The sequence below is a fragment of the Coregonus clupeaformis genome, chromosome 14 (genome assembly GCF_020615455.1).
Source record: "Coregonus clupeaformis isolate EN_2021a chromosome 14, ASM2061545v1, whole genome shotgun sequence".
Lineage (NCBI taxonomy): Eukaryota > Metazoa > Chordata > Actinopteri > Salmoniformes > Salmonidae > Coregonus > Coregonus clupeaformis.
The window spans coordinates 27,996,664-28,014,971 of NC_059205.1; the positions used below are offsets into that span (position 1 = coordinate 27,996,664).

Consider the following 18,308-nt stretch of genomic DNA (forward strand, 5'->3'; position numbering starts at 1 on the left):
CATCAGGGATAAAATTGTAGACCTGCACAAGGCTGGGATGGGCTACAGGACAATAGGCAAGCAGCTTGGTGAGAAGGCAACAACTGTTGGTGCAATTATTAGAAAATTGAATAAGTTCAAGATGACGGTCAATCACCCTCGGTCTGGGGCTCCATGCAAGATCTCACCTCGTGGGGCATCAATGATCATGAGGAAGGTGAGGGATCAGCCCAGAACTACACGGCAGGACCTGGTCAATGACCTGAAGAGAGCTGGGACCATAGTCTCAAAGAAAACCATTAGTAACACACTACGCCGTCATGGATTAAAATCCTGCAGCGCACGCGAGGTCCCCCTGTTCAAGCCAGCGCATGTCCAGGCCCGTCTGAAGTTTGCCAATGACCATCTGGATGATCCAGAGGAGGAATGGGAGAAGGTCATGTGGTCTGATGAGACAAAAATAGAGCTTTTTGGTCTAAACTCCACTCGCCGTGTTTTGGTGGAAGAAGAAGGATGAGTACAACCCCAGGAACACCATCCCAACCGTGAAGCATGGAGGTGGAAACATCATTCTTTGGGGATGCTTTTCTGCAAAGGGGACAGGACGACTGCACCGTATTGAGGGGAGGATGGATGGGGCCATGTATCGCGAGATCTTGGCCAAAAACCTCCTTCCCTCAGTAAGAGCATTGAAGACGGGTCATGGCTGGGTCTTCCAGCATGACAACGACCCGAAACACACAGCCAGGGAAACTAAGGAGTGGCTCCATAAGAAGCATCTTTACCCCCTTCTGATAACCAGGTGGCGAATCGCATCTCTGCATGTCTGGCAGACATATCAGTATGGATGACGGATCACCACTTCAAGCTGAACCTTGGCAAGACGGAGCTGCTCTTCCTCCCGGGGAAGGACTGCCCGTTCCATGATCTCGCCATCACGGTTGACAACTCCGTTGTGTCCTCCTCCCAGAGTGCGAAGAGCCTTGGCGTGACCCTGTACAACACCCTGTCGTTCTCCGCTAACATCAAGGCGGTGACCCGATCCTGTAGGTTCATGCTCTACAACATTCGGAGAGTACGACCCTGCCTTACACAGGAAGCGGCACAGGTCCTAATCCAGGCACTTGTCATCTCCCGTCTGGATTACTGCAACTCGCTGTTGGCTGGGCTCCCTGCCTGTGCCATTAAACCCCTACAACTAATCCAGAATGCCGCAGCCCGTCTGGTGTTCAACCTTCCCAAGTTCTCTCACGTCACCCCGCTCCTCCGCACACTCCACTGGCTTCCAGTTGAAGCTCGCATCTGTTACAAGACCATGGTGCTTGCCTATGGAGCTGTGAGGGGAACGGCACCTCCGTACCTTCAGGCTCTGATCAGTCCCTACACCCAAACGAGGGCATTGCGTTCATCCACCTCTGGCCTGCTGGCTCCCTTCCTCTGCGGGAAGCATAGTTCCCGCTCAGCCCAGTCAAAACTGTTCGCTGCTCTGGCACCCCAATGGTGGAACAAGCTCCCTCACGACGCCAGGACAGCGGAGTCACTCACCACCTTCCGGAGACATTTGAAACCCCACCTCTTTAAGGAATACCTGGGATAGGATAAAGTAATCCTTCTACCCCCCAAAAAAATAAATAAAAATAATAATAATAATAATAATAATTGTAAAGTGGTTATCCCACTGGCTATAGGGTGAATGCACCAATTTGTAAGTCGCTCTGGATAAGAGCGTCTACTAAATGACGTAAATGTAAATGTAAATCTCAAGGTCCTGGAGTGGCCTAGCCAGTCTCCAGACCTGAACCCAATAGAACATCTTTGGAGGGAGCTGAAAGTCCGTATTGCCCAGCGACAGCCCCGAAACCTGAAGGATCTGGAGAAGGTCTGTATGGAGGAGTGGGCCAAAATCCCTGCTGCAGTGTGTGCAAACCTGGTCAAGACCTACAGGAAACTTATGATCTCTGTAATTGCAAACAAAGGTTTCTGTACCAAATATTAAGTTCTGCTTTTCTGATGTATCAATTACTTATGTCATGCAGTAAAATGCAAATTAGTTACTTAAAATCATACAATGTGATTTTCTGGATTTTTGTTTTAGATTCCGTCTCTAGCAGTTGAAGGGTACCTATGATACAAATTACAGACCTCTACATGCTTTGTAAGTAGGAAAACCTGCAAAATCGGCAGTGTATCAAATACTTGTTCTCCCCACTGTAATAATGTGGTAAAACATGGATCATAGACATACATGTGAAAACATTTACCATAGGAATCTATTCTATTTGATTGACTCTATTACATTGATTGATGGACCACGATGCCAAGCTCTTTCCAAAAGCCTAATCTCTGATGAAGCAGGCCAAATAAAGTTGTTTTTTATTGTTGCATTTTAGCTAACCATAACCTTCACCCTTTTCCTAACCTTAACCTAATTATCCTAACTTGAATTATCCTAACCTGCTGCGTAAGTTCACCGAACCTGCTACGAAAAAGTCAAATCTGACAAAATATGTTTTATTTCTAGTCAAAACCCGCTCCCGCTGTCCCGATTACAATGTTGGCTGCTTCCACTGCAGGTGTTATATAGCCTACTATTGCGGCTGCTACAGCTCAGCGCAGTCCGGTCAAAGAGCGCCATCGTCTGCCTCTATATATATATCGCTCCCCTTGACTTTCCCCTTCACATTAGTGCATGCATCCAGAGCAGCAGAGGTTTCATTCGATCCTGGCCGCTATAGCTGAAGAGCGCGAGATAACAGGGACCTGGCAATGATCTCACTGGACTTCAATTTTTATGTTTTGACAAGGGACCTGTCCCTTTATCTGGAAAATCAAGTGAAAGTTGGACTTTTTGGATCTGGAGTACTGTCACTGGTGCTCGGCTTCAGCGCAGCTTATGCCTACTATTACTTGATCTCTGTCGCGAAGGTAGGGGGGGTCACAGAGGCTGCTTTGAATAATTATTATTTGGGATACATTGTAACCGGCAACTTGTCTTGTAATTATTCGAATGTGGCATAAAGGTTATTATGAGGACTATTGCTCGCGCTTTTGCGCATCAAGCCGGCTCAGCTGCTGCATGGTTTGCTGAGGGGGCGGATTTATTACAGTAGCATACGTGCATCTGCGGTACTGCACATGCGATATAATGACATCTCTCAATAAAATGCTATCGTATGATTTTTCTCCAGACTAAATGTGAAAATTCAAAATGTGTACAATTAGGCCTAGGTTACATATTTACAAATGTTTAATTGCTATTCAGGCCGCAGATATTTTATAGAGAGTCCTTTGTTCGTTTTGTAATCTGAAATGTCGATCATGTAGGCTCGTTTTTGCTATTGTTATACAAGCTGTCAGAAATCTTCATGCAGTGTTTGTTCTTTACCTACTGTAGTTATACTGCATATTCAGAAATTAATGGATTTTCCAATATTCGATTTCCCCCATAATGAAATGCATAGGCCTATATAACATTAGGCGAATGTTTGATTATAATAACACCTACTAGAACAGCCTTGCATTCTATTCTTTGTTATACAGGTTCAGAGATATGCTGAACATGTATATGGGCCTTTATGCTCTGATGGGACAGATGTGTTTGATATTGTGGTGACCTCATATAATCCCAGTTACAACACTGCCTACTGTCACTGTGTTCTCATGACCTCTCCTTCATCTCCACTAGTGACTGCAGAATGTCCCTAAAACTCACCAAAACATTTACTATTTTCTGACACTTTACACAGTCCTCTAGACAAAAATTAGGGCAACATAAAATATTGAGATTCCAGTCTTGATATTGCATTACAATTACACTATAGTTGTTGAGATCCTTCCTTTGGAATATGATGCACCATGAATGCAAAGACACTAGGCAAATAACAATATGGAACAATGAAATATGACTCATGTTGACATGTCATTTATGAAAGTGCAAGACAAAGATAATTCGATATCATGTGATTTAAGTGACGAGGCTGCACTATGTTATCAAGGGTATTGTAAGGGTGGGGTGGTGTAGATTGTGAATGATGAAGTATAATGAACTGTTTTCAGGAGATTGTTTGTCATCAGTAGTATACATTGTGTTAGTTCAATTTAGGAAAGGCACAACAATGTATCTTTGACTTGCATGGCCAGACATTCCTCCTCCATTTCTCCTCAATAATGTCATTATTTGAAAGCCACATCACTCACTCACACTGTTCATGTCTTGTATTGCAGAAGCCCCAACTGATTTCTGGTGGTAAGAAGTTCTACCAGTTCCTGCGGGACCAATGTCCCGTGGTGTCAGAGACCTACTACCCCACCTTCTGGTGCTGGGAGAGCCGGATCCAGACACTGCTTAGACCATTCGTCACAGCTAAACCGGGGGTCAGCTACAGAAAGTAAGACTTTTATAGGATCAGAAGTGATGGTAGTAGTGTTATTGTTGAAACAAGTATCTCAAAATGAACATATTGCTGAGAGGATCTTCAGCATGTGAAGGGAATGGGTTTCCCTGGTCTGATGGTGAAATGGAACTGGGTGAACTGGAATTCAACTGGAGAAATAGGTTTAAACTCATGGAGCTCATGTCTTATAAGAGAGAAGCCTGTTGCATGGTGTTAGTTAAAAAATACACCTGTATGCAGGGCCATGCACAGACCTTTTGGTGGGCATGTAAAAATAAAAAAAGCCATCCTAACATTTTATTTTCCTGCAACCACAGTCACAGACTCTTTGAACAATTATTACTTTCATTATTTAGTTACATAAAGCAATAGATGGCCATATCATAATGGTACATTTAAATGACACAAATAAATATATTTTTACTGTATATATTATGATATGAACATGAAAGGCTTTTAAAGATTACTTCAGTTGTCATATGCTCTATTCCTCTATCATTCTGTTAGGCTAAATATATGCTATTGTTGTATCATTTGCAAAAGATTTGGTTAACATGTTTTATGTGTGTCATTGAGAAGAGGGAAGCAGCTCAATCTTATGAGTAAAGTATTTTGTAAAACTATTTTGAACTGGAATAAATGCTGCATTTATTAACAATGACAAACACAATTCCAGTCAAAATTCTAAGAAATACTGTAGCCTACCATTACTAAATCCAACCCAATTCCATTTTGCCACTATCATGCATCCTACCTGGCTGAAGCTTTGATCCAGTGGAAGAAGTATTGAGGAGCAGGGAGGTTGAAGGTCACTTCAGGGATACAGCTGCTGCTCTACACTATCCCTAAATAAGATAAATAAGCCAGCAAATGAATAGAATATTGTGAGAAATACTGTAGCCTACAATTACTACACCCTGTATTACTTTACTATAGCCTACCATTCCCTAAATAAGAGAGCATGGTGATCACTGATGATGACTGATAATGCTGTTAGCAATCAGACTCATTAGGCTACCATATACTACAGTTGCTAGATTGCTAGATTAGTAGATTATTATTTTTAATACAGATTGTGATTTATCACCAATTCTCTTAAATATGTGGCAAAGTTCAAGGGTCACTTAGCCTAGTGACCAGGTAATCCACTTCCTGCAGCAGACGTTATCCACTCATCACCAGTTACCAACGTAGTCAATGCACCTGTTATCCTCAGGCTAGGGAATCTCCCATGGTTAGTCAGTGCCCTGAGTCTTTCCTTGCCACGTGATCTGACAAGGAACAACTCTGGGCCCTAGTTAAAGGGTATGGGAATTTAGCCCTATGTTTTTCCTGGTCAGGTCACATAATTGGTCAAGGTAAAATAAACTCATGGTTAACATCAAACTCAAATGCTCAGTTTCCACTGTAGTCAGCAGCCAAAACAAACAAAAATGTCTCAACATTTCATCAAAATATATGCATGAACTGTTTCGACTGGGAAGCATACAGTAAAGTAATGGAAAAGTTCTTGCTGTGTTAAGAACAGGCGTCACCTTCCTTACACTGTTGATTGTTTTATTATTAGGCTTTAGCAGTTGGTTTGATCAAGTACTGAAATGTGCCCGTTATTTAACGTTTCACAACGTTAAACAAATCTCCCCACTGGGCACACACTAGTTGAATCAATGTTGTTTCCACGTCATTTCAATCAAATTAGAATAGACGTTGAATTGACATCTGTGCCCAGTGGGTCCCACCTCTTGTCCTTAGTCAAGACAGCAGCAGAAACGTGAAAGGAATCTTTTGTGTGATGGTATTGGCTCAGGCAACCGCTGCTACTTTAATTCATTCTGTTAGAGATTAATGGCAGGGTGTCCCAGGCCTTCTGCATTTATTAGGTGGGTTGAAATTAATTAAAAGGAGTTGGGGGTAGTTAGTATAAATACAGTGCCTTTGGAAAGTATTCAGACCCCTTGACTTTTTCCACATTTTGTTACGTTAGTTACAGCCTTATTCTAAAATATTCTAAAATTGTATCTACTCAATCTACACACAATACCCCATAATCACTAAGCAAAAACAGATTTTTAGAGATTTTCGCAAATGTATTAAAAATTTTAAACAGAAATATCACATTTACATCAGTTTTCAGACCATTTACTCAGTACTTTGTTGAAGCACCTTTGGCAGTCACAGACTCTTTGAGCAATTATTAATTTTATTATTTAGTTACATAAAAGCAATAGATGGCCATATCTTAATGGCAAATTTAAATGACACAAATAAATATATTTTTACTGTATATATTATGATATGAACATGAAAGGCTTTTAAAGATTACTTCAGTTGTCATATGCTCTATTCCTCTATTATTCTGTTAGGCTAAATCGATGCTATTGTTGTATCATTTGCAAAGATAAACTCATGGTTAACATCAAACTCAAATGCTCAGTTTCCACCGTAGTCAGCAGTCAAAACGAACAAAAATGTCTCAACATCTCATCAAAATATATGCATGAACTGTTTCGACTGGGAAGCATACAGTAAAGTAGTGGAAAAGTTCTTGCTGTGTTAAGAACAGGCGTCACCTTCCTTACACTGTTGATCGTTTTATGATTACAGCATCGAGTCTTCTTGGGTATGACACTACAAACTTGGCACACCTGTATTTGGGGAGTTTCTCCTATTATTCTCTGCAGATGCTCTCAAGCTCTGTCAGGTTGGATGGGGAGTGTTGCTGCATAGCTATTTTCAGGTCTCTCCAGAGATGTTCGATCGGGTTCAAGTCCGGGCTCTGGCTGGGCCACTCAAGGACGTTCAGAGACTTGTCCCTAAGCCACTCCTGCGTTGTCTTGGCTGTGTGCTTAGGGTCGTTGTCCTGTTGGAAGGTGAACCTTCACCCCAGTCTGAGGTCCTGAGCTCTCTGGAGCAGGTTTTCATCAAGAATCTCTCTGTACTTTGCTCCGTTCATCTTTCCCTCGATCCTGACTAGTCTCCCAGTCCCTGCCGCTGAAAAACATCCCCACAGCATGATGCTGCCACCACCATGCTTCACCGTAGGGATGGTGCCAGGTTTCCTCCAGACGTGACGCTTGGCATTCAGGCCAAAGAGTTCAATTTTGGTTTAATCAGACCAGAGAATCTTGTTTCTCATGGTCTGAGAGTCTTCAGATGCCTTTTGGCAAACTCCAAGTGGGTTGTCATAATAATATAATAATAAGATGCCATTTAGCAGACGCTTTTATCCAAAGCGACTTACAGTCATGCGTGCATCCATTTTTACGTATGGGTGGTCCCGGTGATCGAACCCACTACCCTGGCGTTACAAGCGTCATGCTCTACCAATTCAGCTACAGAGGACCACATGTGCCTTTTACTGAGGAGTGGCTTCCGTCTGGCCACTCTACCATAAAGGCCTGATTGGTGGAGGGCTGCAGAGATGGTTGTCCTTCTGGAAGGTTCTCCCATCTCCACAGAGGAACTCTAGAGCTCTGTCAGAGTGACCATCGGGACCTTCTCTCCCGATTGCTCAGTTTTGCTCTAGGAAGAGTCTTGGTGGTTCCAAACTTCTTCCGTTTAAGAATGATGGAGGCAACTGTGTTCTTGGGGACCTTCAATGCTGCAGAAGTTTTTTGGTAGCCTTCCCCAGATCTGTGCCTCGACACAATCCTGTCTCGGAGCTCTATGGACAATTCCTTCACCTCATGGCTTGATTTTTGCTCTGACATGCACTGTCAACTGTGGGACCTGATATAGATAGGTGTGTGCCTTTCCAAATCATGTCTAATCAATTGAATTTACAACAAAGATGATCAATGTAAACAGGATGCACCTAAGCTCAACTTCGAGTCTTATAGCAAAGGGTTTGAATACTTATGTAAATTTAGTATTTCCGTTTTTAAGGTTTTATACATTTGCATAAATTTCTAACAACCTGTTTTTGCTTTGTCATTTTGGGTATTGTGTGTAAATTGCTGAGATTTCTTATTTATTTCATCCATTTCAGAATAAGGCTGTAACGTAACAAAATGCGGAAGAAGTCAAGGGGTCTGAATACTTTCCGAAGGCACTGTATATATATATAGTACCAGTCAAAAGTTTGGACACACCATTCTTTATTTTTATTATTTTCTACATTGTAGAATAATAGTGAAGACATCAAAACTATGAAATAACACATATGGAATCATGTAGTAACCAAAAAAGTGTTAAACAAATCAAAATATATTTTCTATTTGAGATTCTTCAAATAGCCACCCTTTGCCTTGATGACAGCTTTGCACACTCTTGGCATTCTCTCAACCAGCTTCACCTGGAATGCTTTTCCAACAGTCTTGAAGGAGTTCCCACATATGCTGAGCACTTGTTGGCTGCTTTTCCTTCACTCTGCAGTCCAACTCATCCCAAACCATCTCAATTGGGTTGAGGTCGGGGGATTGTGGAGGCCAGGTCATCTGATGCAACACTCCATTACTCTCCTTCTTGGTCAAATAGCCCTTACACAGCCTGGAGGTGTGTTGGGTCATTGTCCTGTTGAAAAACAAATGATAGTCCCACTAAGCCCAAACCAGATTGGATGGCGTATTGCTGCAGAATGCTGTGGTAGCCATGCTGGTTAAGTGTGCCTTGAATTCTAAATAAATCAGTGACATTGTCACAAGCAAAGCACCCCCACACCATAACACCTCCTCATCCATGCTTTACGGTGGGAACTACACATGCGGAGATCATCCATTCACCCACAACAAGTCTCACAAAGACACGGCGGTTGGAACCAAAAATCTCAAATTTGGACTCATCAGACCAAAGAACAGATTTCCACCTGTCTAATGTCCATTGCTCGTGTTTCTTGGCCCAAGCAGGTCTCTTCTCCTTATTGGTGTCCTTTAGTAGTGTTTTTTTTTTGCAGCAATTCGACCATGAAGGCCTGATTCACACAGTCCCCTCTGAACAGTTGGTGTTGAGATGTGTCTGTGACTTGAACTCTTTGAAGCATTGATTTGGGCTGCAATCTGAGGCTGGTAACTCTAGTGAACTTATCCTCTGCAGCAGAGGTAACTCTGGGTCTTCCTTTCCTGTGGCGGTCCTCATGAGGGCCAGTTTCATCATAGCGCTTGATTGTTTTTGCAACTGCACAAGAAAGTTCTTGAAATTTTCCGGATTGACTGACCTTCATGTCTTAAGGTAATAATGGACTGTCGTATCTATTTGCTTATTTGAGCTATTCTTGCCATAATATGGACTTGCTCTTTTACCAAATAGGGCTATCTTCTGTATACCACCCCTACCTTGTCACAACACAACTGATTGGCTCAAACGCATTAAGAAGGAAATAAATTCCACAAATTAACTTTTAAGAAGGCACACCTGTTAATTGAAATGCATTCCAGGTGACTACCTCATGAAGCTGGTTGAGAGAATGCCAAGATTGTGCAAAGCTGTCATCAAGTCAAAGGGTGGCTACTTTGAAGAATCTCAAATAGAAAATTGGTTACTACAGGATTCCATATGTGTTATTTTATAGTTTTGATGTCTTCACTATTATTCTACAATGTAGAAAATAATAAAAATAAAGAAAAACCCTGGAATGAGTAGGTGTGTCCAAACTTTTGACTGGTACTGTATATATATATAGTGGGAGAAAAAAGTATTTAGTCAGCCACCAATTGTGCAAGTTCTCCCACTTAAAAAGATGAGAGAGGCCTGTAATTTTCATCATAGGTACACGTCAACTATGACAGACAAAATGAGGAAAAAAATCCTGAAAATCACATTGTAGGATTTTTAATGAATTTATTTGCAAACTATGGTGGAAAATAAGTATTTGGTCAATAACAAACGTTTCTCAATACTTTGTTATATACCCTTTGTTGGCAATGACACAGGTCAAACATTTTCTGTAAGTCTTGACAAGGTTTTCACACACTGTTGCTGGTATTTTGGCCCATTCCTCCATGCAGATCTCCTCTAGAGCAGTGATGTTTTGGGTCTGTCGCTGGGCAACACGGACTTTCAACTCCCTCCAAAGATTTTCTATGGGGTTGAGATCTGGAGACTGGCTAGGCCACTCCAGGACCTTGAAATGCTTCTTACGAAGCCACTCCTTCGTTGCCCGGGCGGTGTGTTTGGGATCATTGTCTTGCTGAAAGACCCAGCCACGTTTCATCTTCAATGCCCTTGCTGATGGAAGGAGGTTTTCACTCAAAATCTCACGATACATGGCCCCATTCATTCTTTCCTTTACACGGATCAGTCGTCCTGGTCCCTTTGCAGAAAAACAGCCCCAAAGCATGATGTTTCCACCCCCATGCTTCACAGTAGGTATGGTGTTCTTTGGATGCAACTCAGCATTCTTTTTCCTCCAAACACAATGAGTTGAGTTTTTACCAAAAAGTTATATTTTGGTTTCATCTGACCATATGACATTCTCCCAATCCTCTTCTGGATCATCCAAATGCACTCTAGCAAACTTCAGACGGGCCTGGACATGTACTGGCTTAAGCAGCGGGACACGTCTGGCACTGCAGGATTTGATTCCCTGGCGGCGTAGTGTGTTACTGATGGTAGGCTTTGTTACTTTGGTCCCAGCTCTCTGCAGGTCATTCACTAGGTCCCCCCGTGTGGTTCTGGGATTTTTGCTCACCGTTCTTGTGATAATTTTGACCCCACGGGGTGAGATCTTGCGTGGAGCCCCAGATCGAGGGAGATTATCAGTGGTCTTCTATGTCTTCCATTTCCTAATAATTGCTCCCACAGTTGATTTCTTCAAACCAAGCTGCTACCTATTGCAGATTCAGTCTTCCCAGCCTGGTGCAGGTCTACAATTTAGTTTCTGGTGTCCTTTGACAGCTCTTTGGTCTTGGCCATAGTGGAGTTTGGAGTGTGACTGTTTGAGGTTGTGGACAGGTGTCTTTTATATTGATAACAAGTTCAAACAGGTGCCATTAATACAGGTAACGAGTGGAGGACAGAGGAGCCTCTTAAAGAAGAAGTTACAGGTCTGTGAGAGCCAGAAATCTTGCTTGTTTGTAGGTGACCAAATACTTATTTTCCACCATAATTTGCAAATAAATTCATAAAAAATCCTACAATGTGATTTTCTGGATTTCTTTTCCTCAATTTGTCTGTCATAGTTGACGTGTACCTATGATGAAAATTACAAGCCTCTCTCATCTTTTTAAGTGGGAGAACTTGCACAATTGGTGGCTGACTAAATACTTTTTTCCCCCACTGTATATATATATATATATATATATATATATATACTGTGTATATATAGTATATTCCACAGAGCTGGAATCAAAATAGTGATTTGATTTGATTTACTGACCAAAAATACCTAATTGTTTGATCAGCGTCATCAGTTACTGTATTGATGTAGGCTGTCCAATAAGGAGCGATGTCATCATCAACTTCGATAGCCAATCAAGATGGAGAGTAGACCTTCTTCTGAAATCTTTACTACTATTGCTGAAAGTGGCACTATAGGTAACTAACCACAGAATGGGACTATAGGCCGTCTATTACTATTGTCCTGGCCTTGACAGCCATTCTACTCATGCAGTCAGTCAAACATACATACAGTATGTCAATGTAGTAAATGCTGACTTGCCCTAATCTGACCCAGTGACTCAGAAGGATGCCCTAGTGCCAAGGGCACTTCCCTTGGCCTTTTTTCTGACCATTGTCCAATCAAGCCGCTACATGTTTCCCACTTCCCACAATGCACTGTGGCAGCATGCAGGTCTCACCCACCACCTGTCTCAGATCAAAGCCTGTGCGTGTGTGTGTGTGTGTTTAGCCGATTATATTTACTGGAGGTTATTAGTTCTGAGGGAAGAGAAGACCTCTACTATACATAATCAAATCTACACAAGGACAGAGCATAGAAATCGCATTACTAGAATTGGAAAGTGCCTCAGACCATGGCAATTGGACTATTTGACAACCACAGAATGTTGCACTGAATGGAACAGAGATCCTTGAAATCTGACCAGGTTTGTCTCGACTGTCACTGGCTGTCGGAGTGAAATTTCTCTCTCTCTCTCACCAGTCATCCGAATCTGGGATTAGCATGTCTATAAAAGAGGTGTCCTCCTGTTTCTGTAGGTGGGTCGTGCTCGTTCCCGATTGGTACATGACCGGCCAGCTGGCTCCAGATTGGTGCACGACCCACGACCCCAGTGGCTGCCCTAGTCTCGCCTTTAAGTGCATATTTAATGCTGGTGTGGTTCTGTAATTTCATTCCTCTTCCAGTCAGACAGACAGACATTGGCCACAGTGCCAGCCAATGTTGTTGTCTGATCACTCGGTTGGTGGCGTGAGATGGATTGCACTGGGACTCATTGACCCCAGCTAACGGGGTAGGCTTGTGGAAACTATACATTTATTCTCCATAAGTATCCACTGCAGATGCAGCGAGCAAAATCACTTCAGAGCAAAAACATCTGATCTGAGCGCCCAGACCGAGGTCGCATATGGAGCATCAGGATTGAGATCCACGTATGGATGTGATATTAATTGGAAGTAAAAAAAAATCAGATTCCATGTGTTTTTTTCTGTTTACACATTAGGGAAAAGATCAGATAGGTATCAGATATGCCAAATCATTGGCAAAAGATCTGAATTGGGCTGCCTGTACAAACGTAGCCTGTGAGGTGGTAGAGGTGGGACTGCACGGTAGAGGTGGGACTGCACGGCTGCAATTGCACAGCAGGCCAATTCTGATCTTTTGCCCAAGATCAGAGGCAAAAGATCTGATCTGATTGGTCAAAAGACCAATTAGGTGGCAAAAATGATCTGCATACTTAGTTTGGTTTGCTCCTAGCAGAACTCGGCTAGGGCAAAGGGAACATCTGTGCCTTGCATATTCTCTTAAAATACCTTTGCTTAAAAAACGCAATATTACTTTGTCCCTCTTGAGACACCATACAACATAGTCAGAATTAATTTAAGATAGATCTGTAATTAATTTGGGCGTTTTTGCCGAGGAGGTCTCAGTCGCACAATTTTACATCTAAATAAGATGTTTGGTGCAGTATTTCTCAAGTGAAAACACTTGCATGGAATATAGATCCATTTAGGGACCAACAAGAAAATAAACATTACAGTGTTAATAATTCTATACCGTAAAGTATTACATTTCAGATATCTATATACAGTACCAGTTTGGACACACCTACTCATTCAAGGGTTTTTCTTTATTTTTACTATTTTCTACATTGTAGAATATAAAAATAACACATATGGAATCATGTAGTAACCAAAAAAGTGTTAAACAAATCAAAATATATTTTCTATTTGAGATTCTTCAAAGTAGCCACCCTTTGCCTTGATGACAGCTTTGCACACTCTTGGCATTCTCTCAACCAGCTTCATGAGGTAGTCACCTGGAATGCATTTCAATTAACAGGTGTGCCTTCTTAAAAGTTAAATTTTGGAATTTCTTTCCTTCTTAATGCGTTTGAGCCAATCAGTTGTGTTGTGACAAAGAAGGGGTGGTATACAGAAGATAGCCCTATTTGGTAAACTACCAAGTCCATATTATGGCAAGAACAGCTCAAATGAGCAAATAGATACGACAGTCCATCATTACTTTAAGACACGAAGGTCAGTCAATCCAGAAAATTTCAAAAACTTTGAACGTTTCTTCAAGTGCAGTTGCAAAAACCATCAAGCGCTATGATGAAACTGGCTCTCATGAGGACCACCACAGGAATGGAAGACCCAGAGTTACCTCTACTGCAAAGGATAAGTTCATTAGAGTTAACTGTGCCTCAGATTGCAGCCCAAATAAATGCTTCACAGAGTTCAAGTAACAGACACATCTCAACATCAACTGTTCAGAGGAGACTGCGTGAATCAGGCCTTCATGGTTGAATTGCTGCAAAGAAAGCACTACTAAAGGACACCAATAATAAGAAGAGACTTGCTTGGGCCAAGAAACATGAACAATGGACATTAGACCGGTGGAAATCTGTCTTTTGGTCTGATGAGTCCAAATTTGAGATTTTTGGTTCCAACTGCCGTGTCTTTGTGAGACGCAGAGTAGGTGAATGGATGATCTCCGCATGTGTAGTTCCCACTGAGAAGCATGGAGGAGGAGGTATGATGGTGTGGGGGTGCTTTGCCGGTGACACTATCACTGATTTATTTAGAATTCAAGGCACACTTAACCAGCATGGCTACCACAGCATTCCTGCATCGATATGCCATCCCATCTGGTTTGCACTTAGTGGGACTATGATTTGTTTTTCAACAGGACAATGACCCAAAACACACCTCCAGGCTGTGTAAGGGCTATTTGACCAAGAAGGAGAGTGATGGAGTGCTGCATCAGATGACCTGGCCTCCACAATTACCCGACCTCAACACAATTGTGATGGTTTGAGATGAGTTGGACTGCAGAGTTTATTTTTTATTTTTTTTATTTTTTTTCACCATTATTTAACCAGGTAAACCAGTTGAGAACAAGTTCTCATTTACAACTGCGACCTGGCCAAGATAAAGCAAAGCAGTGCGATAAAAACAACAACACAGAGTTACATATGGGGTAAAACAAAACAAAGTCAAAAATACAACAGAAATACATATAATATACAGTGTGCAAATTTAGCAAGTTATGGAGGTAAGGCAATAAAATAGGCTATAGTGCAAAATAATTACAATTTAGTATTAACACTGGAATGATGTGCAAGAGATGATGTGCAAATAGAGATACTGGGGTACAAATGAGCAAAATAAATAACAATATAGGGATGAGGTAGTTGGGCGGGCTAATTTCAGATGGGCTGTGTACAGGTGCAGTGATCGGTAAGGTGCTCTGACAACTGATGCTTAAAGTTAGTGAGAGAGATAAGTGTCTCCAGCTTCAGAGATTTTTGCAATTTGTTCCAGTCATTGGCAGCAGAGAACTGGAAGGAATTGCGGCCAAAGGAGGTGTTGGCTTTGGGGATGACCAGTGAGATATACCCGCTGGAGCGCAGACTACGGGTGGGTGTTGCTATGGTGACCAATGAGCTAAGATAAGGCGGGGATTTGCCTAGCAGTGATTTATAGATGGCCTGGAGCCAGTGGGTTTGGCGACGAATATGTAGTGAGGACCAGCCAACAAGAGCGTACAGGTCACAGTGGTGGGTATTATATGGGGCTTTGGAGACAAAACGGATGGCACTGTGATAGACAACATCCAATTTGCTGAGTAGAGTGTTGGAGGCTATTTTGTAAATGACATCGCCGAAGTCAAGGATCGGTAGGATAGTCAGTTTTACGAGGGGCATGTTTGGCAGCATGAGTGAAGGAGGCTTTGTTGCGAAATAGGAAACCGATTCTAGATTTAACTTTGGATTGGAGATTCTTAATGTGAGTCTGGAAGGAGAGTTTACAGTCTAACCAGACACCTAGATATTTGTAGTTGTCCACATACTCTAGGTCAGACCCATCTAGAGTAGTGATTCTAGTCGGGTGGGCGGGTGCAAGCAGCGTTCGGTTGAAGAGCATGCATTTAGTTTTACTAGTGTTTAGAGAGCAGTTGGAGGCTACTGAAGGAGTGTTGTATGGAATTGAAGCTCGTTTGGAGGTTTGTTAACACAGTGTCCAATGAAGGGCCAGATGTATACAAAATGGTGTCGTCTGCGTAGAGGTGGATCTGAGAGTCACCAGCAGCAAGAGCGACGTCATTGATATACACAGAGAAAAGAGTTGGCCCAAGAATTGAACCCTGTGGCACCCCATAGAGACTGCCATAGGTCCAGACAACAGGCCCTCCGATTTGACACATTGAACTCTATCTGAGAAGTAGTTGGTGAACCAGGCGAGGCAGTCATTTGAGAAACCAAGGCTATTTAGTCTGCCAATAAGAATGTGGTGGTTGACAGAGTCGAAAGCCTTGGCCAGGTCAATGAAAACGGCTGCACAGTACTGTCTATTATCGATCGCGGTTATAATATCGTTTAGGACCTTGAGCGTGGCTGAAGTGCACCCATGACCAGCTCGAAACCCGGATTGCATAGCGGAGAAGGTACGGTGGGATTCGAAATGGTCGGTGATCTGTTTGTTGACTTGGCTTTCAAAAACTTTTGAAAGGCAGGGCAGGATGGATATGGGTCTGTAACAGTTTGGATCTAGAGTGTCACCCCCTTTGAAGAGGGGGGATGACCGCGGCAGCTTTCCAATCTCTGGGGATCTCAGACGTTACGAAAGAGAGGTTGAACAGGCTAGTAATAGGGGTTGCGACAATTTCAGCGCTAGTTTTAGAAAGAAAGGGTCCAGATTGTCTAGCCCAGATGATTTGTAGGGGTCCAGATTTTGCAGCTCTTTTAGAACATCAGCTGTCTGGATTTGTGTGAAGGAGAAGCGGGGGGCATGGGCAAGTTGCAGCGGAGGGTGCAGAGCTGGTGGCCGGGGAATTGGTAGCCAGGTGGAAAGCATGGCCAGCCGTAGCAAAATGCTTGTTGAAATTCTCGATTATTGTAGATTTATCTGAAGGAAAAGCAGCCAACAAGTGCTCAGCATATGTGGGAACTCCTTCAAGACTGTTGGAAAAGCATTCCTCATGAAGCTGGTTGAGAGAATGCCAAGAGTGTGCAAAGCTGTCAACAAGGCAAAGGGTGGCTACTTTGAAAAATCTCAAATCTCAAATATGTTTTGATTTGTTTAACACTTGTTTGGTTACTACATGATTCCATATGTGTTATTTCATAGTTTTGCCATCTTCACTATTATACTACAATGTAGAAAATAGTAAAAATAAAGAATGAGTAGGTGTGTCCAAACATTTGACTGGGACTATATGTATATACTGAAGAAAAACACAACATACAACAATTTCAAAGATTTTACTGAGTTACAGTTCATATGAGGAAATCAGTCAATTGAAATAAATGTATTAGGCCCTTATGTATGGATTTTACATGACTGGGAATACAGATATGCATCTGTTGGTCACAGATACCTTTAAAAAAAATGGGCCTCACAATGGGCCTCAGGACCTCGTCACGGTAGTTCTGTGCATTCAAATTGGCATTGATAAAATGCAATTGTGTTCGTTGTCCATAGCTTATGCCTGCCCATACCATAACCCCACCGCCACCATGGGGCACTCTGTTCACAACGTTGACATCAGCATACCGTTTGCCCACACGACGCCATACACGTGGTCTGCGGTTGTGAGCCCGGTTGGACGTACTGCCAAATTCTCTAAAACGACGTTGGAGGCGGCTTACGGTAGAAAAATTAACATTAAATTCTCTGGCAACAGCTCTGGTGGACATTCATGCAGTCAGCATGCCAATTGCACGCTCCCTCAAAACTTGAGACATCTGTGGCATTGTGATGTGTGACAGAACTGCACATTGGCCTTTTATTGTCCCCAGCACAACGTGCGCCTGTGTAATGATCATGCTGTTTAATCAGCTTCTTGATATGCCACACCTGTCAGATGGATGGATTCTCTTTGCAAAGGAGAAATGCTCACTAACAGGGATGTAAATAAATGTGTGCACAAAATTGGAGAGAAATAAGCTTTTTGTGCGTATGGAAGATTTCAGGGATTTTTTATTTCAGCTCATGAAACATGGGACGAACACTTTACATGTTGCGTTTATATTTTTGTTCAGTGTACATATAGATATAGATATACACTATACAGTATATACAAAAGTATGTGGACACCCTTTCAAATTAGTGGATTCGGCTATTTCAGCCACACACGTTGCTGACAGGTGTATAGAATTGAGCACACAGCCATGCAATCTACATAGACAAATATTGGCAGTAGAATGGCCTTACTGAAGAGCTCAGTGACTTTCAACGTGGCACTGTCATAGGATGCAACCTTTCCAACAAGTCAGTTCGTCAAATTTCTGCCCTGCTAGATCTGCCCCGGTCAATTGTAAGTGCTGTTATTGTGAATTGGAAAAGTGTAGGAGAAACAATGGCTCAGCCGCAAAGTGG

At 42.4% G+C, this 18,308-nt stretch overlaps 1 protein-coding gene across 1 annotated transcript in view; it reads left to right on the forward strand.

The window, feature by feature from the left end:
- The first annotated feature begins 2,661 nt into the window (after positions 1–2,661).
- LOC121581062 (phospholipase ABHD3) overlaps positions 2,662–18,308 on the forward strand; it is a 31,659-nt gene continuing 16,012 nt past the window's right edge. The window contains exons 1-2 of the mRNA XM_041896425.1: positions 2,662–2,904; positions 4,204–4,367. Coding sequence (XP_041752359.1) covers positions 2,746–2,904; positions 4,204–4,367 — 323 coding nt within the window. The 5' untranslated portion in view covers positions 2,662–2,745. The remainder of the gene's footprint in view (positions 2,905–4,203; positions 4,368–18,308) is intronic.